Source organism: Gigantopelta aegis, chromosome 7 (assembly GCF_016097555.1).
Source record: "Gigantopelta aegis isolate Gae_Host chromosome 7, Gae_host_genome, whole genome shotgun sequence".
NCBI lineage: Eukaryota > Metazoa > Mollusca > Gastropoda > Neomphalida > Peltospiridae > Gigantopelta > Gigantopelta aegis.
In genome coordinates, this window is record NC_054705.1 from 42,318,083 (window position 1) to 42,344,982 (window position 26,900).

Below are 26,900 nucleotides of genomic sequence, written 5' to 3' on the forward strand. Positions count from 1 at the left end.
CGGCCCACTACGTCTTAGATGTCGAGTGATGGCTTTAAATCAATTGCCTTTACGCTTTAACTGGCCATGTGTGGCAACCGACTGTTGGTTCGAACCTACAGACACGGCGGAACAGAGGAGGGCTGGGAACTCTAGCCCCCCCCCCCCCCCCCAATAATTCTGAATCAAAAATAGTATTGGTAGTAAATCTTAAGACAGAGATGAATTTTACGTGTAACATGCAGGAAATTTCATTTTAAGACATATTGTTTTCAAAATATTACGGGGAGCCTAGACAATTTGCTTTGTGCCCTCGATCTGTCAACCCCCCCCCCCCCCCATGTCTACTTGCTTCCGCCGTGTCTGTTCTTTACTAATCACAACAAGGTAAGGGCCACATGGATGCTGAGCCAGTGGTATAGAAACACTAAGTCTTGCAGTTAATGGATGACGGAATGGCTCACTTGCAGGCATCTCGCTACTTGTCTTATGGACATGCTAACCTTATGGACATGCTATCATTCAGACATGGCAGGGCTCGACCACAGTCCAGAATGCTCAGATTACGTTATGTTGGCGTGGTAATCATAATTATTTATTTTTTTAAATTGACGTGCGGGATGCATCGTGCTGTGAGTCAGTTGCCCCCCTCCCCCCAGTTCTGGAGCAAAAAACCTAATTTTTGGGCAAAAATTATGCAGATATTCTTTTTACCAAGTATTTCAACCACTCTACCCTCAAAATTAGTTGTAATTCATGTACAAATGCGAAGTGATTCGTTTACATCCTTATATATAGCTATTTGGTAGTAATGCTAATATGAATAAATGTTAACCAGATTCTGGCATGTTCGTTTAAGTCGGGCAAAATCCGATCCGCCCCCCTACAAAAATGGGAGCCCATACACCCATGTCAATTATGATTAAGTTTCGTTGCAGATTCATTTCCCAGTACATGCCAGCTTCAACACAGTGCATGTAATATTGCTCGCAGTAGCTAGTGTGAATTTCCCTATTAGCCCAGTTGGCAGAGAACTGGACTCTCCTACTGAGAGACCATGGTTTGAATACACTCAGTGGAGGTTGATTTTTCTGTTACATGCATATATAGTAGGCAGCTGCAAATCCACACGACTTATCTTTCACCAGCCAGTAGCTATCTCGAACGTTCTGTGTGGGTGTAGGTAATTTTTGGCATGCCTCCATCAGAAAACTGTTTAAGCACGCCTGTCGTGGGCACAACTTCTGACTTCGCCAGAGTTCTATCCATGACATGTCTAGCGTTCTCTAGCCCTGTCATGTTTATATGTTGGATCAGGGCTAGAGAAGCCCTGTCATGTTTATATGTTGAGTTAGGGCTAGAGAAGCCCTGTCATGTTTATTATGTTGAGTCGGGGCTAGAGAAGTCCTGTCATGTTTATATGTTGAATCAAGGCTAGAGAATTTCTGTTATGTTTATATGCTGAGTAGTCAGGGATAGAGAAGCCCTGTCATGTTTATATTTTGAGTCAAACGGTAAAACACCCGAGCACTGAAACACTCAGAGTACACTGATCAACAAATATTAGGACCAACAGTCCGTTGCAACAGTTACATACCATGACCTTTTTTTTAATCTTGTTTTTTTTTTTTTTTTTTTTTTTTTTTTTTACACCAGTTGTTGTGTACTGGCTATAACGAGAAATAGCCTAATAGACAAGCGACGGTGATCGATCCCAGACCGAGTCGACTGCGCATATTTGGCACTGGGCGTCATGCACTCTGCCTTGGTTCTTGTGCCGGAGAGCGCCTATCACAAAGGAGGGAAATAATAAACAGATTAATGTGCAAAACATTATTTCCTCCTTTAAACAGTTGGGAAAAACAACAAAAAAACCCAAATCGAACATAAGTTGAGCTCAAGTTACACAAGATAATATTCTTGGTGAGTTTGCCCTCCAAAAAAACCTCTTATTGTGAGTAGTCATAAATCTGATTGCGCTGTATTTTTTCCAATTAGATCACAGGTTAGTTCACCAAGGTCATCATCTACGCCACTACGGTCCGTTTAAAAAAAAAAAAAAGACATTTATTGGACCCAGCAATAAACATCACAATAATAAATATCGTGCCGGAGACGTTTATCTTGATGAACTAATCACAGGTAGTCCTAACTTCTGCTGCCGTCACAGTGACAGACACAATTGCGAACAGGTTTTTTTAGCCCAAGTACTCTGACTGTAAGAGAGCTAGACTGACATTTGGACAGTTATATAATTATTATATACGAATGCCAGACAAATCGGCACGGAGGACAACTCGGCCCACATCAAGACAGCTCGGCCCAGAGTTCTGAGACAACCCGGCCCGGAGTCCAGAGACAACTCAGCACAGGGACAGTCTTGTCTATTGTTGGACAAGTGTTGTTTTTTAAATTAAAGTATTCTCACTGAAATAAAAGAATGTGTTTTTGTTAGTATTGAATTAGTCCCACCTTAACCTAAACGTCCCGAAACGAAGCCAGGCTGGTTCCTCTGACATGCTGGTTCGCCTCGGAGAGGAAGATGCGACGGCGTCAGAGGAAGGCCTTCATGAATCTACAGGGAAAATTTTTCGAACTGTGGGGATGCTACACAGATGGTGATGTGTTCACTTCTAGATTCCTGTCAGCCTGTGGAAAGCTCTACGCCTCTCTTGCGCACTGACTTTTATCTTTTGCTGGACGTTTTATTTCTATGTTCTTTTGGTGATTGGTGTTTTATTTCGTTATTATAACTATTTATGTATATGTGTTCTGTTGGTTTTTTGCATACATATGTGCGTATGTATTTAATGTAATAAATGTGGGAATTGGGCAAATGATGTCTTTTGTGTTATTTCTATAGTACAATACTTCTAGAAACCCATCCGACACTATGATATGCGTGTACGACATGCACAATTGTCATTCTTAATGGTGACCATATAGTTATAGCGGTATCTATCAGTATAATGCATTATTATTACTATAGTACAATACGACATGGCCAACTATCATATTTAACACGCATATAATGTGTCACAGCATGCCCCGTCTATCAGTCTAATAACTCGGCCCAGAGTTGTCCCCCGGGCCGAGTTGTCTGGTCCCCTTATATACACTCATTACAGCCGGAGACCAAGCTATGTAATTTTCTGACAATCGCTGCCCACCAAAAAATAGTCAAAGGTTCCCGCTCTAATACCACAACAATCCTATGTTTGACGTCAAATACATTTACATTGATCATTTTCGAGTTCCTTGATTAACAAAAATTCAGATATTAATGTTAAATCACTAATACACACACCACAGAAAGAAACCCGACAGCATCCACATTCAGCTACCCATCGGCAAACTCCGGACAGCATAATTCTAAGTTCGCCAACCTATATCGTGACGTAGTGTCACATGATCGCCCACTCAGCCATTCCATCTTCCAGGGGCCGTGTCATATAATAATACAACCTTGGACGTGTTTCGGTGATGGACATGTTTGCTGACTGCATCATTTGTGTGCAACAAGATTTCTGACCTGGTTGACTTTTGCATTAGGAAAGTAAACAAATGTCTGTCACATTCACAGAAATGTTTGTAAAAATAAGCCTTATAAGGTTAAAACGAGCAAAGAAAGCAAGATTGAAATTAACCCACTCATAAACACGGCACATTTCTTAATACCTTTTTTCTATGATTTTTAAAGACTGTAATTTGAAAGAAAACTTTATTTTAAAACTATTTTTGCCTGTTCTCAGCTGTACTGTTATCTGATTATTGAAGTCACATGATTGTCACAATGTCTACTGGCAAAACTCTCTTTACAGATACTTGCCAAAAATATATATAATCCTTATATGTTTTAACATAATATATATCTTTCTGGATGTCTGTTTATATATTTATTAAAACTCAGAATGTAGCTTATATTTTTTAACAAACCAATTTCACCATTATAACCATTCATTTGCTTAACTTCTAACACAATTGCAAGTCATCAGAATTGTTATATTTGTTTTCCAAAAATGTTGTCTGTTAACATTGATTCTCGAGGACTCCATTTTGTAATTTGCCGTACAACATTTAAAATAATTTTATAAATTGTTATAAGTACATGTTTTGTTGAACAACATACATGTTTTGATTAAACACTGTATAAGGTATTGTGTCAGAAAGTTTTGGCTGTAAGCTATACCACTAAATTTCTTCACTCATTGAAATAGGTATGTAGTTAACAATATTTACGGCTGATGCATGCTACATGTTTTGATGCATATGCGATAAACTTTGCTACATAGGGGCCAGGTTAGTGCTCATTTGATGCATAGAAATACTAATAAAAAGGTAGGTATTTGAATAACAAATGTCTGTTTATAAATATGGATATGCTTTAGTTCTAACTGAATGCTTAGGCCTATGCTCACCAAAACTGGTTCACCTATAATAATTATAAAATATCAGAAATATTACAACGACCATAGTTACTACGACATTTACCCAATCCAACCACAAATTGTCAGGGACAAATGTACATCAATGTTATTCTGTTCATTATACCGGAATTCACACCTTCCGACACTGACAGAGCAAATCAGGAACAAACGTGCATCCGACATCTGAAAACACCTCTTTACGAGATTCCTCTATACGTAATCACAGATACCGTTGCACGTTGGCAGTACACACAGCCGTTTGGTATCCTTGATTTCGTCACGAGCCGACAGTGTCACATGATGTCCGAGTGACTGGTGTCGGCTAAATCTGTAGACATGTATTGCTTTTGAAAATAAGCCTTTAGTGATTCAATTAAAGTATTAACTTCGGACAATCAAGTCTACTAGTTTTAGTGCATTTTGTAAACGAAGTAGGTACCAATCGTAGATGTCTTTAACCAACAAATGACAGTGACTGCACCTTGATTAATAATAATATATTTAATAATGATCTGTGATCGATCCCCGTCGGTGGGCTATTTCTCATTTCAGCCAAGGCAAATTGCATATAACGACAGTTTCGATATAGCGACAAAGTGACCCAGGGACGAACGTGGTTGTCGTAACGAGGTCTGACTGTATTATAAGTTTAGTTTTTACTAAGCCTAATGGCAATACAATATTTTGATACTATTGGTCTCACATAGCGAAATCCAGTTATTAGAAATCCCTGCAAAGTTATCTTCTGCTACGCTGACATCAGTCCTGTCAAAGTTAGATGATATACCACGACTTGATCTTTAAACTCAGTAACAGTACTAACACTGTACAATAGTTAGATTTTTAGAAAATAGATAGTTTTGTACCTCTGTCAGAGTACTTAAGGTGGCATTCCAAATTTTGGTGCCCTTGATACGTAGAACAAGATGATTAGACATCAATTACTGAGTATTACTGTTTTTTCACAATAAACTAATGTGACTTGAGAAAGGTATTAAGTATTATTATATGTAGAAAGTATTGGGTTTTTTTTACTGTTTAAACATTTTTTTTATCATATTGAAAATGCATGATGCCAGGATACAAGGGAAACAACTCCAGAAAACTGATTCTGTGAGATATGCATCATAATTAAGGTTACATAAAAAATGATAATAAAAAGACACAAAAAACACTCACGTCACATGACCTCACCCATACCAGATCATTTAATTTCAGCTATTATATTCGATTTGCAAAATAAAATAGATGTTTAACAAACCCTAGCACGAATTGGGTTAATCAAGGGTTTTACAGAATTATTTACAGTAATAAGCAGGATGGCTGGTAATGTCCATTACAATTTGAGGTTATCACACAATACCCTGTGATCTTCATAAAAGAGGCACATCTTTTTAGTGTGTCTAGACACAGTGTCTGGGGACCATCTAAATATACACCTGCCAATCAGGAACCACAGGTACAGGCCACGGAAAGAAAAGACCAATTAACCAAGAAAACACTCTGATTATTATTTCAGTACATGGATTAATTTATGTACCAGACATAATACAGTTATTTCAACACTTTGACAATGGTGGTTTATTTTGTATTGAAAAATAATATATAATTAAATTGTTACTGGCTTACTGGGATGGCTATTATTACAGAACACTGAGATGCATTCGCAAAAATCAGGTATGTTTTGTTCCTTCAGTTCGAAGACTAATTCCTGACGTGACACGTAACCACCAGCTCGCCAGAGGGTGTATTCACTGGGATGGTACAAAATGGCTGCGCCTGTTACATGTATATATAATAGCTGTCATATTTAACCATTTTATTAATTAACTATACGATTATACTTGTTGATATTAAGCAATAATGTCATTATATATCGTTGAATATGCATACCAGGCCAAATGCCTTAATTGTCCCCTCCTTTAACATAAGACAATTTCATCCTTCCTGTACTGTCTATAGGAGGACTGCCACTCTCCCAAGACTGGCTTGATAGCATGAATCTTGTTTGCAATTGCACCATCCCAATCATTCTGCATTTTTCTGCCCCCACTGTAGTGAATAGTAGACATAGTCCATTCAAAACAATTGTAAATCATTTTGAGTACGGTATATAAATTGTTTTAATTAACAATCATTTCATTATAAAATAGATGAATAAAAGCTTTGAAAATATTTTTCAATTTTCTTTTTCAATAGATTTGACTTAAAATGAGTGATTCTGATGAGGATAATGATGCCAATCTGCCATCACGTGATGAATGTGAAAAAAGATGTCAGAAATTTGCCACGGTCACGGGAACGGACACGGCCCTGGCCATGTTCTACCTACAGGACAGAGACTGGGATCTTGAGGTGAGTCTAGAAATATGATTTTAATTGTTTGACATAGGAATTGGAGTGTAATAATTTTCTTGTTGTAGTGATTGGCCAGCGGGCTTGGCAGTGGGCGGAGTTAAAGGTATGAGTAGTTATGCAGTTGCATGTGCAGTGTGACTTAATGTATGCATCAGGTCAGGTGACACACTGGGTTGAAACCGTAGGTTTTTGTGGTGGGTTTTGTCTAGTGGAGCGAGATGTAGCAAATGTTTGACATCCATAAGCCAATGATTAATAAATCAATATGCTCTAGTGGTGTTGTTAAACAAAACAAACTGCTTCGTCGTCTGTACATAAGTTTACCTGTCATACTCTGTTGCAGAAACATTGCCGATGACTTGTATATCAAAAGATGTGGTATACAGACCTTGATTTTTAGATTATAGGGAGCAATTTAAAATATTACCATAGTGATACCATATAAATCATACCAATGATGGAAAGAGAGAGTGATACTTGGTGCTGTCCTGTCTGTGGGAAAGTGCAAATAAAATATCCCTTGCTGCTATTTTTAAAAATGTAACAAGTTTCCATTGAAGACTGTTTGACATCCAATAGCTGATGATTAATAAATCAATGTGCTCTAGTGGTGGTGTTAAACACTTTTTGTTATTGAAAACATTTGAAGATAAAAATTGTGTAAGTTACTATTTACAGTGCGAACTGTAATAGATTTGGCTTATAGCAGTGGATGAGCTATAACTTTCTTTTTCCAATTAGAATATTTTTCTTGTTTTTAAATACAAATGTATGTTAATGACTTTTTTTAAATTTCTCTTTCTTTTTTGTTTTAGAGAGCACTCAATGCTTTCTTTGGCGGTTCTTCCCAGGACTCGACCGATGCATCCAGTAAACCTGTGGAAGAAGAAACGCCATCGCAGTCCGATGTTGTCAGGTTAAACATAAACATTCATATCTTGTGGAGGGCCGGGATTTAGCTCAGTCGGTTGAGTGCTCGGATGAGGTGCTTGCATCGCAGGATCAAACCACCTCAGTGGATCCATTCAACTGACCGAGTGTTTTCTCCTTCCAGCCAGTGCATCACAACTGGTCAAAGGCTGTGGTATGTGCTTTCCTGTCTGGGAAAGTGCATATAAAGATCCCTTACTGCATTAGGAAAAAATGTAGAAGGTTTCCTCTGATGATTATGTGTCAAAATTACCAAATGTTTAACCTCCAATAGCTGAGTAGGGAAATCCAGCCCCCCCTCAACCCCCCCCCCCCATTTACACACTTGCAGTTTTTATAATAGGATAAACTAATCACAAAAATATAATTTCAAACTCCATGAGCAGTAAAAACAAGAATCGAATTCTAACCTGCCACCTACATGTAAGTGTAGATAACTTTCTTACTGGGGGTTGTGGTTTGTTTTAGTTACAACAAGGCACAGAGATGAGCTGCATGGTATCTGGTAACCCACAAAATACAGACCAGGAGCCTAATTTACTAAACTCTCACAACTTTGCGATCTCGCAGTGCAATGCTAAAAGACTTGCAAAGAGGATGCTTTGTTGTCTAGCAGAGCCTAAGAGAGCTTTGTGAATTAGGCCCCAGGGCCCAAATTCTTAAAGGTAGACTAAACTCCAACAAGAGCCTTATGTGTTGGAAAGATGCATACCCGGACTACCAACACATACTGACACTTTAACAAATGAAAAACGTGTAATTTTAGAATTAATAAAAAACCGTGATTATTCCTGCTAACTGGGGGCAGCCATTTTGTTTAGTTTTTTTGACATCCGGTGGTATAGCTTGGGGCGAAGTGACGTCAGCTCAGGTCCAACTTCTCTATTATGCACAGTGTAAACAAATGCTCTAATTTACGACAAGGTGCTTCGCTTTCATCAACCTGACTTGTAAAACAACATAAATGACTTGATAGTATAATAAACTATTTAACTAAATATATTTCAATTTGCATCAATATAACGAAATGGAGTTATAGTATTTTTTTCTTTTAATAAATCCAAAGAAAAAATGCATATTATTAGGCCTATTGGTAGGATATGTTCGAGCAAAGACGACCACTCACGATACCCAAGTGATAATTTTCTACTACGTAATTGGTCAGTTTTGTGATTTTAGATGGGAAAGTCTACTTGATCAAGGGTTTTACAGAATTACTTACAGTAATAAAGCTGGTAAAGTCCATTACGATTTGAGGTCATCACACACTACCCTGTGATCTTAATAAAAGAGGCACATCTTTTTAGTGTGTCTAGACACAGTGTCTAGAAACCGTCTAAATATACACCTGCCAATCAAGAACCACAGAAACAGGCCACGGAAAGAAAAGACCAATTAAGCAAGAAAACACTCCCGACTATTATTTCAGTACGTGGGTTAATTTATATACAAAATATAATACAGTTATTTCAACACTTTGACAATGGTGGTTTATTTTGTATTGAAAAATAAACCGCATATACACGTTGCTGTGTTACTGGGATAGATATTATTACAGAACATTGCGATGCATCCGCAAAAATCAGGTATGTTTTGTTTCTTCAGTTCAAGACTAATTCCTGATGTGACACGTTAGGTATTACGTAACCACCAGCTCGCCAGAGGGCGTATTCACTGGGATGGTACAAAATGGCTGCGCCCGTTATATATAATAGCCGTCACATTTAACCGTTTTATTAATTAACTATACGATTATACTTGTTGATTTTAAGCAATAATGTGCATTATGTATCGTTGAATATGCACACCAGTCCAAAAGCCTTGCTTTAGCATTCCTTTAACAGTTTTCTAATTTATTATTATTATATTTTTTTAGTAAAATATTTAATTCCATGAAAATTCTTGTTTCTGTGACAGTGATTCTGAACCGCATCGGTTTCGACTGTTGTCGTGGAACATTGATGGTTTAGACGACAGCAATCTCAAGTCGAGGACAAAGGGAGTGTGTGACATCATTAATCGGTGAGTGAAACACAACAAATGTTTTTGTTTTCTTTAATTATTCGTTTGTCTATGTTCATAAAGAATTTCTAATGTTACAATATCAGGGGCCGAATTCACAAAGGTTTGTTAAGCTCTGTTAGACTGCAAGTCTTTTAGCATTGCACTGTGAGATCGCAAAGTTGCGAGAGCGTAGTGAATTAGGCCCCAGGGCTTCTAGACTGTTTTTCAAATCCACTAGCCTTGGGATCAGTCATTGTAAAAATTTACTAGCCATGATTAAAAATTCACTAGCCCTACTTTACTTTAAGTTAATACAATTTTACTAAATAATAGTAATAATCAGATATGTTACCTAGAGGGAGATAGCGCTTAAAACACTAACATTGGGGGTTGGGGTGGGGTCAGGATATTCATATTTACAAAACAGACTTAATTGCAACATTTAACCTTTTTTTTTTCACTAGCCATCGGGCATGGCAATAGTAGTTATTTACTAGCCCAACATCGAATATTACTAGCCATGGGAGTGGGGCTTAAAAACACTAACATTGGGGGTTGAGGTGGGGTCATGATATTCATACTTACAAAACACTGAACTGCAACATTTTTTCACTATCCATTGGGCATGGCAATAGTAGTTATTTACTAGCCCAACATTAGATATTACTATCCATGGGAGTGGGGCTACCATAACCTAGAAGCCCTGAATATTAACTGTTTAAGTCTATCTGTGTTTTTTTTTTAATTAATATTATAGATGACAAGTAGGTGAGATCAGAAAAAATGGGGTTGCATAGGATGTTATTATGTTAAAATGTTTATTTATACAATTATATATTTAATTATTGTATTTTCATTTATTGGCTAGTACTTCTTTTTTAATTGATATTGTAGTGAAAAAAAATTAACATTTAATTCCATAAAAATCTTGTTTTAAAAAGCTTTGCTGGAATTGTCAAAGTTGATAGAAAAGTTCATAAATGTTTTAAAATAATTTGTTGAATTGAATTAGTTTTGCAGTGAGAATTTGCGAGGTTTGCTAGAATTGTCAATGTTGATAGAAAAATTCATAAATGTTTTAAAATAATTTGTCCAATTTAATTAATTTTGCAGTGAAAATCTGCATATTCACACACACACACACACACACACACACACACACACACACCGTTTTTTAAAGAGCTTCGCAAGGATTGTCAAAGTAGATAGAAAAGTTCATAAATATTTTAACATATTTTGTCAAATTGAATGAATTTTTATGTGAGAATCTGCACATTGCACCCCCATCACCGTTTTTTTAAAGATCTTTGTTAGAATTGTCAGGGTTGGTAGAAAAATTCATAAATATTTGAAAATAATTTGTTGAAATGAATGAATTTTTTTTTTAAGAGCCTCACGATAATTGTTAAAAGTTGATAGAAAAATTCTTCAATATTTAAAAAAAAAAAAAAATTGAATGAATTTTGCATTGAGAATTCACACATTACCCCCCCCCCCCCATGTTTTAAAGAGGTTCGCTAGAATTGTCAAAAGTTGACAGAAATGTTCATAAATATTTTAAAATGATTTGTCGATTTCATTTAATTTTACAGTGACAATCCACATTCCCTCCCCCCATATTTCTTAAAGAGCTTCACTAGAATTGTCAAAAATTGATAGAAATGTTCATAAATGTTTTAAAATAATTTGTCAATTTAAATGAATTTTACAGTGAGAATTATCAAAAGTTGACAGAAATGTTCATAAATATTTAAAAATTATTTGTCAATTTGAATTAATTTTCCAGTGACAATCCGCACATGGTTTTCCTTCAAGAGGTGATTCCCAAGTCTTTGAAGCTGATCGAGAAGCTGTGTCCGCAGTACCAAGCGATCCCGGGCGGTCGGGACGACTACTTCACGGCCGTTCTCCTCAAGTCAGGCTCCGTCGAGTTCGAGAGCTCCAACATAGTCCAGTTCTTCAGCAGTTTAATGGAGAGGAACTTACTTGGTGTCAAGGTACAGAGTTAAAGTTTGTCTTCTTTCAGATCATTGGGCGGGACGTAGCCCAGTGGTAAAGCACTCGCTCGATGCGCAGTCGGTCTGGGATCGATCCACGTCGGTGGGCCCATTGGGCTATTTCTCGTCCCAGCTAGTGCACCACAACTGGTATACCAAAGGCCACGGTATGTACTATCCTGTCTGTGAGATGGTGCATATAAAAGATCGTGGTGCACTGGCTGGAACGAGAAAAAGCCCAAATGTTATCCCCTAATCTTTTTAACCAAGAAATCAAACAAAAGAGACCTTTACTTCAAACACATGAATTTTACATTTTAAACATGCAATGTTTACATTTTCTCTCCAAGATAAAAGGTCCTTAAAACAAGTGAATTTTACATTTTAAAACATCAATGTGTTTACATTTTCATTGCAAGGTAAAAGGCCATTAAAAAAAAGACATGACTTTTTTTCATTTTAAACATGCAGTATACTAGTATTTTGTTATTTTCAGTGCAAGATTAAAGGCGTGCCATTCCTGGTTATGACCTCCCACTTGGAGAGTTGCAAGGAGCACAGCAGAGAACGGATAAACCAGCTGAAGAAAGCATTCAGTCTGATGGCCAAAGCGGGAGATGATCGCAGTGTTATATTTGGCGGCGACCTCAATCTGAGAGATCCTGAGGTATGGGCAGCGATCGAAATGAGCAATGTGGCTGTCAACTAGGGCCTCCACGAGTCTAAAATATTGAACTCGACTACTCAAAGGTCAAATTCGACTCGGACCAGAGTACCCGCCACTTACACTACATGATAAGAAAAATATTGCTATGCATGAGACGTCACATGCTTGATATCAAAAGTCATATCCTGCTACTATATGAATACGACTTTGCCATATCCGTCATCATATTCTATGTTATAGTTATATCATCCTTTTCCGAGAGATTTGTCTATCTAGACAATTCTCTCGGAAAAGGATGATGTAACTAGCTTGTACCACGCCCCCTTTACAGATTTATATTGTAGCTTTATTACTTATGTTAGTGAAAGTGTTACTTTTTAAAACAATGTTCTAATTTACTTCCTGCTAAACTATATGTGACCTGTAGGCGTAACTTTCTTCAGCCATTCAGCAATCGCTAAAATTTAGGTCAGACACGCCCGTGGTCTAACTATGGGATACACCACGGGTAAAATCAAAGGGACCGACACAAAAGGGTGGTACAACAATAGAACAGTGGTTGCAGAATAAATATATCCTCCCATACTGTCATTTCTGTAATGACTTCTGAATTGAAAGCTAGATAATCTTTCTTAACTGTTCATTGGAATATAATCCACGAAACAGACGGAATTATAGATGTTAAAGGGACATACCCTAGTTTTTAAAACACTAAGGCATATTTTTTACTGCTATAGCCGTGGGTTTTTTTTTTATAACTTAGATTTTATGGTTTAGATTATCAATTTCCGTGTATTCGAAGTGTTTTTGGTCTTCCTGGTGTTTTTAATATCACAAAATGCATTTGTCATATTTTTTAAAACGCACGTGGGTCTGAGAAGTAACAGTTATGTAGTTCAGTTTTAGTCTGTTTTTAGAGGGTATTTTACCATTTCAAAGTCACAGACTCGTGTTTCACTCAATTGCAACTGTATCCAAATGCCTTACAGATGTCTATGTGATCATTTATTACCGCCGAATATGCATCAGAAATATTTTCTTGGGTGTATTGATGGCATCTGGATCTCTCAGTGCGAGACGTAGTTTAAAAAAGAAAAAAGAACACTTACCTTCAGAAAAGGAATATTGTAAAGTCTCGCAGACATTAATAAGAAATGGTCTGAACAGGCTTCCATATTTTTCTACAAGAATCAGATTTATTTCCCTTTACAGTGAATGATGTATTCAATAATGATATAAACAAAGCAGACGGCACACTGAGTGCAGATATAACCGATGCAGTAAAGAGCTACGTTTGTATTTACAGGATGGTATGTACCCAAAACTTGGACAGTGATTCATTAACATTATTTTTCAATAAATTAATTGCCATACTTACACAAGGAAGTTTTATCCGCAACATTTTTCTAGCGAACGATGCACAACCTCTTCTTGTCAGTCTGCCATGTTTGTTGACATCACACCTTCAGTATGCATGTTGAAAATCACGTATAAATGAGCTGTTCGAAAAAATGATGTTCGAATTTATATGACGGTATGATATATATCCATTAAGATATATTGAAACCATATAAATTTACATGCTAAGGCGAGCTAAAAATTACTCTCCTTTAACTAGTATTAGGAGAGTGATGGTGAACGAGAGTGAGAATTCTCCATAAACGTTGAGGTCTGGTTATGGATAAAATTACGAGGAAAGTCTACGTGTGCTGTTAGTACGTCTCCTTCGATAATTACGGACAAAACTAGGATAATTATGAGCAAAACTAGGATAATTACGGGAAAAACCAAAATAATTATGAGTAAAACTAGGATAATTATGGGCAAAACTAGGATAATTATGAGTAAAACTATGTTTAGAATTCTTCGTGAAATTGGGTTCTGGTAATCTGTAGCTTATCATAAATGTATATTTTTTAAATAATTAAATTTCTGTTTGTTTGTTCAATTCTTGATGAATGTAAAAATCATGTCGTCAGGGAATGTCATTTTATATTGGTAATTTGCCTTATTAAGTTTTATTGTTTTTAGTGTTATTATTAGTAAGTGGGTTTCAAATTTAATTATAAGTATTGTCTGTTATTTCTTTTATGTTCATCTGGGTATGAAACAAAAAATATCATCTGCAAACTTATGTGAGAAGTTATTTGCCGATTCACACAGTTTACGGATTACTGTAAATCGGAAAATATTAGCGACCTTAAAATTTAGCGAAATCCATATCAGTGACATATTAGCGACATAAAACTTTTTTGTTTATACTCTGATGAACGTAAAAGAAATAACAGACAATCCTTAATTATTATTACTAGAAACTCCCTTCACGGATACATTGATACCTTGTTTTTCATTTGTATAAACTGGTTCTCATCATGCTAATAGAGAAGTGGGCCATTTGATACCATTTACCATACAATGAGTAAAATACATTTAACAAGAAAAAGCTAAATTCCTCTGTTTTATAATTATCTTGTTACCTGTTAAATAAAGATGGTGCATATTAAAGATCTCTTATTACTAATGGAAAAATTTAGTGGGTTTACTTTCTTAGATTATAATCTGATGCCATATAACCGTAAATAAAATGTGTTGAGTGCGTTGTTAAATAAAACAGTCCCTTCATTTCCTTCCTTCTTAGACTATAGGGGTGGAATTTAGCTTAGTTGGATGAGTGCTCGCTTGAGGTGCTTACGTCGCAGGATCAAACCACCCTCGGTGGATCCATTCAACTGATTGGGTTTTTTCTCGTTCCAACCAGTGCACCACAACTGGCTAAAGGCCTTGATATGTGCTTTCCTGTCTGTGGGAAAGTGCATATGAAAGATCCCTTGCTGTATTAGGAAAAATATAGCAGGTTTCCTCTGATGATTATGAATCAGAATTACCAAATGTTTGACATCCAATGGCCGATGATTAATTAACCAATGTGCTTTAGTGGTGTCGTTAAACAAAACAAACTTCTTAGACTATATGTCAAAATTACTATAGGTTTGACATCCAATAGCCGATGATTAATAAATCAATGTGCTCTAGCAGTGTCGTTAAACAAAATAAACTTTAAATATTTTTTGGTTAAATAAGACACTAATTAAATAATATGCTTGGCTGTTGTTAAACAATTCCTTGTTTCGTTTACAGCTCGACAAAGCTGGTGGTTTGCCTGAAGGTGTCCTTGACCTGTGGGAAATAACCGGCAAACGTCCAGAGGCGAAATTCACATGGGATCTGCAACGGAATGACAACCTGGAGTGGAACATGAAGTTCCGGCCCCGCTGTCGATTCGACCGACTCTATTTACGACACAGCAAACTGAAACCAGCGATAAAACCGGTCTACTTTGAACTCGTAGGAATAGAGCGATTAACATCATGTCAGCGATTTCCCAGCGATCACTGGGGCATATTGACCCATTTTGACATTCTTGACAGAGTCGACAAATGATGCTGTGTTGGTGATTTTCCACCGATTACTGAAGCATACCGACTCATTTTGAATTTCTTGGTGATCACTGAAGCATACTGACCTATTTTCAAATGTTAGGTAATTGACAGATGACGTGTTGGCGATTTCCCACTGATCCCTGAATCATACGGACCCATTTTCAAATTTTCGGCAATTGACAAATGATCTTGTGTTGATGATTTCCTAGCAACCACTGATGTATACTTTCCCATTTTAACATTGTAGTCTTGTCAACAAATGAAGTTGTGCCAGCAAGTAACCAATGTTCTGTGGGGCATATTGTCCCATTTTGACATTACAGACAGTGAAATGATGTGAAATTAGCTGTACTAGTTATGTGACGTCTACAAACCCACCACACTGCCATAGACTAATTCCTGTGTTTGTTAAACCGTACGTCAGGGGCATTCACCCAGTTTTCCATATCCAGGTTTTAAACAGTCTTTTGGGCGTCATAAGCCAGTTTAAAAATTGGGTGCCATTTGTAAATCTTATCTTTTTCATATTGAAATCGTGTCACATTTCAATTGCAGTTTCAGTTGTTTACTTATATTTCACAGGGTCATTGAAGCCATTCCCAGATAACAGTGAATAAATAATTTTCCGTAAGCTCCATTTTTGTCCACCAGTTTTCAAAAGATTTAGCATAAGCTTTCTGAGAGTTGCTAAAGCAATACATGTCCCCTGCTTTCTTTCTTTTCTTTCTTTTTACTTATGTTTGTGCTTATATCCAATTGAGGTTCAAGCACACTCTTCTGGGAACACGTATCCGTTGTCTGTCCAGGACAGTGGGTTAGTTGGTTAGTGCTTAGTGAGAAAGAAGAGGGTTTAGTGGTCTCACACTGACCCATTGAGTCGTTAAAACTCGCTTGGGGTGGGAGCTGGTACCGGGTTGCGAACCCTATACCAGCTTTATGTCCAATGGAATAACCATGACACCACTGAGGCCGGTGTTCCCTGCTGAAAGTCAAACTTGATCTAGGCATAACTGGGTACATTGCCATGAAAGTATTAACTTCATCTGTACCTGTATGTGATAAAGCTATTTATCATCCATTAAAGTATTAACTTCATCTGTACCTGTATGTGATAAAGCTATTTATCATCCATTAAAGTATTAACTTCATCTGTACCTGTATGTGATAAAGCTATTTATCATCCATTAAAGTATTAACTTCATCTGTACCTGTATGTGATAAAGCTATTTATCATCCATTAAAGGCTTTTGTGGGAGATATCGCTAGCACTATAATTTGCGATATTCTCCTAGGAGATAAATGATTCTTTTTTACGTCACTATATGTTTCAGCACTAAACCTATCATTAGTGACATCATGCCACTGTTGTTCTGCTAGTTAACCAGTCTATCACTGCCAAATATAGTGACATTCAACCCACTTTACTGACATTGTTTACAATTGTCGCAAATGAAAATGGATGATAAAAAGAATGCCCCCCTCGTGTCTTGTGATATAATTTATCAACACTCGTTGATAAAAGTATAAAAATCCTCTGCAAGCCTCAGATTTCATACTTTTATCAACTCGTGCTAATAAATTGTATCACAAGACACTGGGAGTATCCTCTAAATTAAAAATTTCAACTCGATATCTTGGGAGAAAAAAAAAAAAGTCCAGAAAACTATACTATGGTCGATGACAGTCACTTTTCGGACCCATGTTTTGGCTTCATACACAATAAATAAAACATATACAATGGTAATTTTTTGATATGATATATTTGACAAAATTTCTTTTCATCTTTTAAAACTTAATATTTTGTCCAGAATTATGAAAAATAAAAACACACCGACATGTAAAAAGCGTTGTCTGGTGGTTATAGAATTTTAACAGGGGTCAAGGTTAGTAGACCAGTTTTTATTTTAGTGTGGCGAAGCATTGTAATAATACAGCTAATTTTGAATTTGAATGACATCAGTATTCCAATGGCGTCACTTTACATCTCCTTACAATAACAACTGATTACATGATGTTTCCGTTTTCAGAATGCTGGAAAAATTCCAATACAAAATTGCTATTGAATTTTTTTTAGTTTGAACGTTATTAATGCACCTGGATATGTTTGAAGAAAATCTTGTAATTAAAAAATTATACCTTTTACGAAAAATGGATTTTCAAGTGAAATTACGGTGAGATATGCTATATTTATTATGAACGAAGCCAAAACAAGGGTGAGAAAGGAAATGGTTTATTTAACGACACGCTCAACACATTTTATTTACAGACATATGGTTAAGGACCACACAGATATTGAGGGAGGAAACCCGCTGTCGCCACTTCATGGGCTACTCTTTGATTAGCAACAAGGGATCTTTTATATGCACCATCCCACAGACAGGATAGTACATACCACAGCCTTTGAGGTACCAATCGTGGTGCACTGGCTGGAGCGAGAAATAGCCCAATGGGCCCACTGATGGGGATCGATCCTAAACCGACCGGGCATCAAGCAAGCACTTTACCACTGGGTTATGTCCCGCCCCTAAAAGTGACTGCCATTGACATGGGAAGTCAGTAGAGCAATTAGCCTGAGGTGCTTGCGGCGTAAATTGAAATTGAAAACACCTCAGTGGATTCTCTGATATATATTTCCCCCCATTACAACCAGTGCACCATGACTGGTATACCAAAGGTTGTGGTATTTGCTGTCCTGTCTGTGAGAAAGTGCGTGTATACAATCCCTTGTTGTTAATGGAGAAATGTAGATGGTTTCATCGCAGACTACAAGCCATTAATTACATTTGAAAATCCAATAGCCGATGATTAATAAATCAGTGTGCTCTAGTGGTGTCATTAAACCCAAAAGAAACTTTTAACTTTGTTGGCTGCAACCCCTACAATTAAGCAAATGTCCACAGCCAAAAAAAACCATACCATTGAAAAAACCCACCCTAAATATAGTGCAAGGCAAAAACGTGTCTTGGAGAATTAACAACTCCACACCATTGCAGGGGTTGAGGCTGGGTTGGACAATCTCAGTGGTAGAACGTCGTCAGTGAACAGGTGCAGATCCAGCAGTTTTTGCAAGGGGGGGGGGGGGTGTGTGTGTCTACAAGCAAGTATTTATATGGAAGTTATATATTAGAGGTGAATGCATTTTAAAATAAGTGGACAAAATATTTGTTCATCGTGTGTAGGGGGGGTCCAGACCCCCCCAACCCCCTGGATCTGCCCCTGATGAAGGCAGATTTTCCCCCCTCTGTCATTAGCTGTGGTACATACATGTACTTTGCTGTCTAAATACATATAAAATATCCCTTGATGGTTTTTGTAGGAGTATCCTATGAGCCGATAGCTGGTTTTCTCCCTCTTCTTCTCCTAACCCAAGTGTCAAAATAACCATATTATGTTGGACATCAAATAGCCCAAGTTTAAAATGGGCTGAGGTGTCGTTAAACAAACATTCCTTTCCTTTCCAAACCATAATTATTACCCATATGGTTAAAAATATCTTGGTAAATATCAAAGTTATACGTCCCAGTAGAATTATAAGTGGGACGAAACACTTGGATGTCATCAACTGGCGCACTACCTTACAGGAACGTTATGAATGAGTGATATAAAATTGAGATCGATTATGGGTAATAAATTATTAGGATATTAAACTCGCTACCATTTCATATCATGTTTATGTCCCTCATGAAATGAGAAACAGAAGCTTGTTTAATATCCTATAAGTCAGACACCAAATAGGCGTACTTTTATATTGCTGAGGTGTTGTATAACAAACATTTTTCAACTTTCATTGTTGGCTGGCCAGTTATTTTTATATACTGTTTTTATGGGTAGAAAACTTTGCTGAGTGTCTGTGTGGTATTACATGTAGTGTTCGTTTGCTTGCTGTATATCCAATCAAGCCAAAATAAAATTGTTTTACTTGTTTTCCCGGTTTGTTATTAATAATTTAGTATCATGTATATCAACACATTTGGACAGTATGTAAGAGCACTTAATTTTAAGCATTGAAATTGTTCGCCATACTAGTCGTAACATACACATGGATGTGCCAATACTGGGAAGTGTCTAACTCCAAATTACCGAATAGCACTTTTAAGAGACTTTCTATCAGAGGTGCAGGACGATGCCTAATAGTAAAGTAATCGCTTGATGCACCGTCAGTTTAGGATCGATCCCATTGGGCTATTCGTCATTCCAGCCAGTGCACCACGACTTGTATGTCAAAGGCCGTGGTTTGTGTTATCCTGTCTATGGTATGGTGCATATAAAAGTTCCCTTGCTACTAATGGAATGATGTAGCAGGTTTCCTCTCTAAGACTATATGTCAGAATTACTAAATGTTTGACAGCTATATCAAAGGTTGTGGAATGTGCTATCCTGTCTATGGTATGATGCAAATAAAAGATCCCTTGCTACCAATGGAAAAATGTAGCGGATTTCCTCTCCAAGATATCTGATATCCAATGGACAATGATTAATAAATCAAAGTACTCTAGTGGTATAGTTAAAAAAACAACCCTGTTTTTATATTATAGTTGAACACTGTATTTATCATGTTTGTTTTGCAACAAATTAACAAGATATTGCAGGTTTCAGAGACACTTGTTGTCTGGTGCTGTCATGTAACTGTTTGTGGTTCTTTACAATGCTAGATGTAAGCAAGGAACACTCCAAATTGGTTAGACTAAACCCACAGAAGTCCAAAGTTCTGATGTGAAGTCTGGACAAGTATCTACAGTTCTGAAGTGAAGTCTGGACAATTGGCTACAGTTCTGATGTGAAGTCTGGACAATTGGCTACAGTTCTGATGTGAAGTCTGGACAAGTAGCTACAGTTGTGATCTAAAGTCTGGACAAGTAGCTATAAGTAGATACAGTTCTGAAGTGAAGTCTTGTAGCTAATGTTCTGATATGAAGTCTGAATAAGGAACTACAGTTCTGATGTGAAGTCTGGACAAGTAGCTATAAGTAGATACACTTCTGATAGCTAGTTCTAATATGAAGTCTAAAGTTCTGACATGACGTTTTAATAAGTAGCTAGTTCTGATGTGAAGTCTGGACAAGTAGCTACAGTTCTGGTGTTAAGTCTGAAGTGAAGTCTGGTAGCTACACTTCTGATCTGAAGTCTAAAGTCTAAATAAGTAGTTACTGTTCTGATGTGAAGTCTGGACAAGCGGCTACAGTTCTCTGAAGTCTGGACAAGCGGCTACAATTCTGATGTGAAGTCTAAAGTCTAAATAAGTAGCTACAGTTCTGAGGTGAAGTCTGAAGTCTCGGCCTGGACCTCCATGGAGACTATTTTTGACACTGCTTCCGTCAGTGACAGCGTGGTAAACAGTTCCGTCCAGTGCTGTAGCAGTGTGTGGCTTGGCTCAGCAACATTCTCACAGTCTGAAACCACAAAACAAACCACTCTTAATTGTGTTGTACTTTTCTGTGTCAAGATATAAAACAAATAAAAGGATCAGAACACAGCTTAACGGAACTATTATAGCACTACTATCTTCATAACTGTCCACTTTTGCAATTTCAATGTTTGCTGTGAAAATGAAAGGTTTTTACCGTTATCATTAAATGACAAACAATTTTTAGCTTTCTCAAGATTTAATTTCTTGGGGTGGCAAATGGTTAAAAAACAAACCATGCCAATTATTTGTTGTAACCCAAACTAACTTATAAAAAAACCCACAACAATAACAAAACAAAAACGACTAATTTTTATTGTTGATGATAGTTTGTTTTTGGGTTTTTTCAAGATGACAAAAATAATTTAAAAACGTTTTACTGCATGGTCTCAATATGCAAAAGAGGCGGGACATAGCCCAGTGGTAAAGCGCTCGCTTGATGCACGGTCAGTCTGGGATCGATCCCTGTCATTGGGCTATTTCTCGCTCCAGCTAGTGCACCACGACTGGTATATCAAAGGCCGTGGTATGTGTTATCCTGTCTGTGGGATGGTGCATATAAAAGATCCCTGGCTGCTAATCGAAAAGAGTAGCCCATGAAATGGTGACAGCGGGTTTCCTCTCAATATCTGTGTGGTTCTTAACCATATGTCTGACATCATATAACCATAAATAAAATGTGTTGAGTGTGTTGTTAAATAAAAAAATTCCTTCCTTCCTTCCAATATGCAAACAATATGAGATCACTTTTTGAGATGGGTTAGAAAACACACTTCTCTACAAGTATGTGCCCTAAATTATTTTATTTATATTACTTCAGAAAGCAAACCAGTAAATAAAATCATCTACTGGCTATTTTACAGCTCACAGAGTTAGACCTTGATTTTTTTTTTTTTTTTAAGTTTACCATACTAATGCGTTTTCACTAATTGGAGATCGGTTTTGTAAGAAAAAAAGAAGAAATTTAATTTAAAACTCCATGAGCAAACAACATTCTTCACTGTGGATGAGGGTTTATTTATATATTGACCAAATTCCATTTTGTTTACAAATTGCACATAAAAATAGACAATTTGTTTTGTTATTTTTTATATGTTCAGTTTTTTATTTATTTTTTAAATCAAGCCTTATTGCAATTACTGAATGTTTACTGATATGGGATAAAGTTGGTAACATACAAGTTTGTTTTGTTTGTTTAACGACACCACTACAGCACATTGATTATTGACTATTGGATATCAAATATTTGGTAATTTTAACATTTAATCTTAGAGAGGAAACCCGCTATATTTTTCCATTAGTAGCAAGGGATATTTTATATGCACCATCCAACAGATAGGATAGCACATACCATGGCCTTTGATAAACCAGTCATTGTGCACTGGCTGGAATGAGAAATAGCCCAATGGGTCCACCGACTGGGATCGATCCCAGACCGACTGTGCATCAAGTGGGTACTTTATCACTGGGGTACATCCCACCCCTTTTTACATGAAACCAAACTGGAATTACCAATAATGTATAATCCAATGGGTCCACCGACAGGGATCGATCCCAGACTGACTGCGCATCAAGTGGGTACTTTACCACAGGGCTACATCCCACCCCTTTTTACATGAAACCAAACTGGAATTACTGACAATGTTTAACCCAATGGGTCCACCGACAGGAATCAATCCCAGACCAACTGTGCATCAAGTGGGTACTTTACCACAGGGCTACATCCCACCCCTTTTTACATGAAACCAAACTGGAATTACTGACAATGTTTAACCCAATGGGTCCACTGACTGGGATCGATCCCAGACCGACTGCGCATCAATTTAAGCGGGCACTTTACCATTGGGCTACGTCCCGCCCCTTGTACATGAAGCCAAACAGAAATTACTGACCATGTTTACTGGTACGGGTTTATAGTTAGTAACACGACCAAGACATAAAACTCGAACACAACTGCAAGTCAACACACTAGTGAACAAGACTGAAAACTCTAACTGCTGATGTCGTAAAACTGACACGTTTCATATATCACAAGCAATAAAGTGGAGGACGCCGGCATTCTTATTGCACTTGTTGTTAAATTGTAAATCTTTGTTTTGAGTGGACCACTTCAAGCACTGCGTAACCAGGGTGATGGACAAACAGAAAAGGAGATTGGAGTCCAGCCCCAAGTTTAGCCATCAACTGTTTCGATAACGTCCACGAACTATTTGATTGGTTCCCGACGTGGCCATCTGATTTACTGTGAAGCTCATAAACCAGTCTAGCAGACGCTATTCTGCTCGGTCTGGCTGAACCCAGCCCTCTTTTCTACATTGTATTTAAGAAGGAAGGAAATGTTTTAGTTAACGACGTACTCAATACATTTTTATTTACGCTTATATGGCATCGGACATATGGTTAAGGACCACACCGATATTGAGATAGAAAACTCACTGTCGTCACTTCATGGGCTACTCTTTTTGATTAGCAGCAAGGGATCTTTTATATGCACCATACCACAGACAGGGTAGTACATACCATGACCTTTGTTACACCAGTTGTGGAGCACTGGTTGGAATGAGAAATAGCCCAATGGGCCCACCGATGGGGATCGATCCTAGATTGATCGCGCACCAGGCGAATGCTGTCCCACCCCCTTGTATTTAAGAAGCGGGATATACAGTGGCTCAGTGGTACATTGTTTGCCTAAAACCCATGACTGGTATGTGCTGTCCCGTGTTTACAAAAGTGCACACTAAATACAGACGTAGCCTAGTGGTAAAGCACATGCTTGGTGTCCAATTGGTCTAGCATCGATCCTTGATATCATAGTGCTATATTTTCGAAACTATCTTAGCACTACGATATCATAAAACTGTCATAGGCTACACTTGTTCTTAAGATTAAATTAAAAGGACAGAAGAATGAATGAACAAACTATTATCAACAAAAATCTTAGTGAGAAAAAAAAACCCCAACTATTCACAATTAATTTGTAAAAACACATCTGCATTAAACATCAACAGAGATAAGAAGCATTTTGAGAGTACTGCTAACAATTATTTTTATCTCCTAAATTTAAGGACCAAGCATCTGTGAAAAGTGGGTAAATCACTATGAATCGTGATCAGTAACAGTACATGATAAAGCTATATATAAAATTTCACCTCAATATTTTCAGGTATTGCAAAACAAAAGTCCGGAATTTGTTTTTCCATATCTCCTAAGTTCAAGGGCCATAACTCTGTCAAAAATGGGTAAATTACCATGAAAGTTAAACTTCATCTGTAACAATACATGATAAAACTACATGTATAAAAAAAAAATTAGTTCAGGGCCTTCTAAAAAAGAAGTCCGGAAAACCAATAATTTGCACATTGCCCAAATTCAAGGGCCATAACTCTGTCCAAAATTGGCAAATCGCCATGAATGTCAAACTTGATCTGTAACAGTACATGATAAAGCTATACACAAAATTTCAGGTTAATATCTCAAGGCCTTCTGGAAAACGTGGCACGGACCAACGGATGGACAGACAGACAGACAGACAGACAGACAGACAGGACGGAGATGAAACCTATAGTCCCCTCCAGTTGGACCGGTAGGGGACTAACAAAAACAAGGTTAGGCCATCGGTCTTCAAGCTGGTAGGTACTGGGTTTGGATCCCAGTCGAGGCATGGGATTTTTAATCCAGATACCAACTCCAAACCCTGAGTGAGTACTCCGCAAGGCTCAATGGGTAGGTGTAAACCACTTGCACCGACCAGTGATCCATAACTGGTTCAACAAAGGCCATGGTTTGTGCTATTCTGCCTGTGGGAAGCGCAAATAAAAGATCCCTTGCTACTAATCGGAAAGAGTAACCCATGTAGTGGCGACAGCAGGTTTCCTCTCAAAATCTGTGTGGTCCTTAACCATATAACTGTAAATAAAATGTGTTGAGTGCATCATTAAATAAAACATTCCTTTCTTTTTTCTTAGGATCAAATCACCTCAGTGGACCCACACTCTGGTTTTTTCCCATCCCAACACATGACTGATCTATCAAAGAGTGTGCTATGTGCTTTTTCTTGTTGCAGCCAGTCTACCACGACTGATCTATCAAAGAGTGTGCTATGTGCTTTTTCTTGTTGCAGCCAGTGCACCACGACTGATCTATCAAAGAGTGTGCTATGTGCTTTTTCTTGTTGAGGCCAGTGCACCACGACTGATCTATCAAAGAGTGTGCTATGTGCTTTTTCTTGTTGCAGCCAGTGCACCACGACTGATCTATCAAAGAGTGTGCTCTGTGCTTTTTCTTGTTGCAGCCAGTCTACCATGACTGATCTATCAAAGAGTGTGCTGTGTGCTTTTTCTTGTTGCAGCCAGTCTACCACGACTGATCTATCAAAGAGTGCTATGTGCTTTTTCTTGTTGCAGCCAGTGCATCACGACTGATCTATCAAAGAGTGTGCTATGTGCTTTTTCTTGTTGCAGCCAGTGCATCACGACTGATCTATCAAAGAGTGTGCTATGTGCTTTTTCTTGTTGCAGCCAGTGCACCACGACTGATATATCAAAGAGTGTGCTGTGTGCTTTTTCTTGTTGCAGCCAGTGCACCACGACTGATCTATCAAAGAGTGTGCTATGTGCTTTTTCTTGTTCCAGCCAGTGCACCACAACTGATATATCAAAGAGTGTGCTATGTGCTTTTTCTTGTTGCAGCCAGTGCACCACGACTGATATATCAAAGAGTGTGCTGTGTGCTTTTTCTTGTTGCAGCCAGTGCACCACGACTGATCTATCAAAGAGTGTGCTATGTGCTTTTTCTTGTTGCAGCCAGTGCACCACGACTGATATATCAAAGAGTGTGCTATGTGCTTTTTCTTGTTGCAGCCAGTGCACCACGACTGATCTATCAAAGAGTGTGCTATGTGCTTTTTCTTGTTCCAGCCAGTGCACCACGACTGATATATCAAAGAGTGTGCTGTGTGCTTTTTCTTGTTGCAGCCAGTGCACCACGACTGATATATCAAAGAGTGTGCTGTGTGCTTTTTCTTGTTCCAGCCAGTGCACCACAACTGATCTATCAAAGAGTGTGCTATGTGCTTTTCTTGTTGCAGCCAGTGCACCATGACTGATATATCAAAGAGTGTGCTATGTGCTTTTTCTTGTTGCAGCCAGTGCACCACGACTGATCTATCAAAGAGTGTGCTATGTGCTTTTTCTTGTTGCAGCCAGTGCATCACGACTGATCTATCAAAGAGTGTGCTATGTGCTTTTCTTGTTCCAGCCAGTGCACCACGACTGATCTATCAAAAAGTGTGCTATGTGCTTTTTCTTGTTCCAGCCAGTGCACCACGACTGATATATCAAAGAGTGTGCTATGTGCTTTTTCTTGTTGCAGCCAGTGCACCACGACTGATCTATCAAAGAGTGTGCTCTGTGCTTTTTCTTGTTGCAGCCAGTCTACCATGACTGATCTATCAAAGAGTGTGCTGTGTGCTTTTTCTTGTTGCAGCCAGTCTACCACGACTGATCTATCAAAGAGTGCTATGTGCTTTTTCTTGTTGCAGCCAGTGCATCACGACTGATCTATCAAAGAGTGTGCTATGTGCTTTTTCTTGTTGCAGCCAGTGCATCATGACTGATCTATCAAAGAGTGTGCTATGTGCTTTTTCTTGTTGCAGCCAGTGCACCACGACTGATATATCAAAGAGTGTGCTGTGTG

General features: G+C 37.8%; 2 protein-coding genes across 3 annotated transcripts in view; one reads left to right on the top strand and one right to left on the bottom strand.

Moving 5' to 3' along the window:
* The first annotated feature begins 1,361 nt into the window (after window positions 1-1,361).
* On the top strand, window positions 1,362-17,946 carry LOC121377668 (tyrosyl-DNA phosphodiesterase 2-like). Of its 2 annotated transcripts, none has more exons than XM_041505742.1 (7): window positions 1,362-1,902; window positions 6,606-6,761; window positions 7,580-7,680; window positions 9,612-9,716; window positions 11,485-11,695; window positions 12,192-12,362; window positions 15,501-17,946. In XM_041505742.1, exons 2-7 carry the CDS (start codon window positions 6,618-6,620, stop codon window positions 15,801-15,803), a joined length of 1,035 nt encoding a protein of 344 aa, XP_041361676.1. In that variant the 5' UTR covers window positions 1,362-1,902; window positions 6,606-6,617; the 3' UTR covers window positions 15,804-17,946. The 2 variants fall into 2 exon arrangements, with proteins under 2 accessions (XP_041361676.1, XP_041361677.1); XM_041505743.1 differs by lacking the exon at window positions 1,362-1,902 and adding an exon at window positions 6,141-6,194.
* Window positions 17,947-20,323: 2,377 nt separating this feature from the next.
* The window catches only part of LOC121377260 (centromere protein O-like), a 27,459-nt gene continuing 20,882 nt past the window's right edge, over window positions 20,324-26,900 (bottom strand). Inside the window, exon 6 of the mRNA XM_041505183.1 lies at window positions 20,324-21,192. Within this exon, the coding sequence (XP_041361117.1) occupies window positions 21,047-21,192 (146 nt within the window). The 3' untranslated portion in view covers window positions 20,324-21,046. The remainder of the gene's footprint in view (window positions 21,193-26,900) is intronic.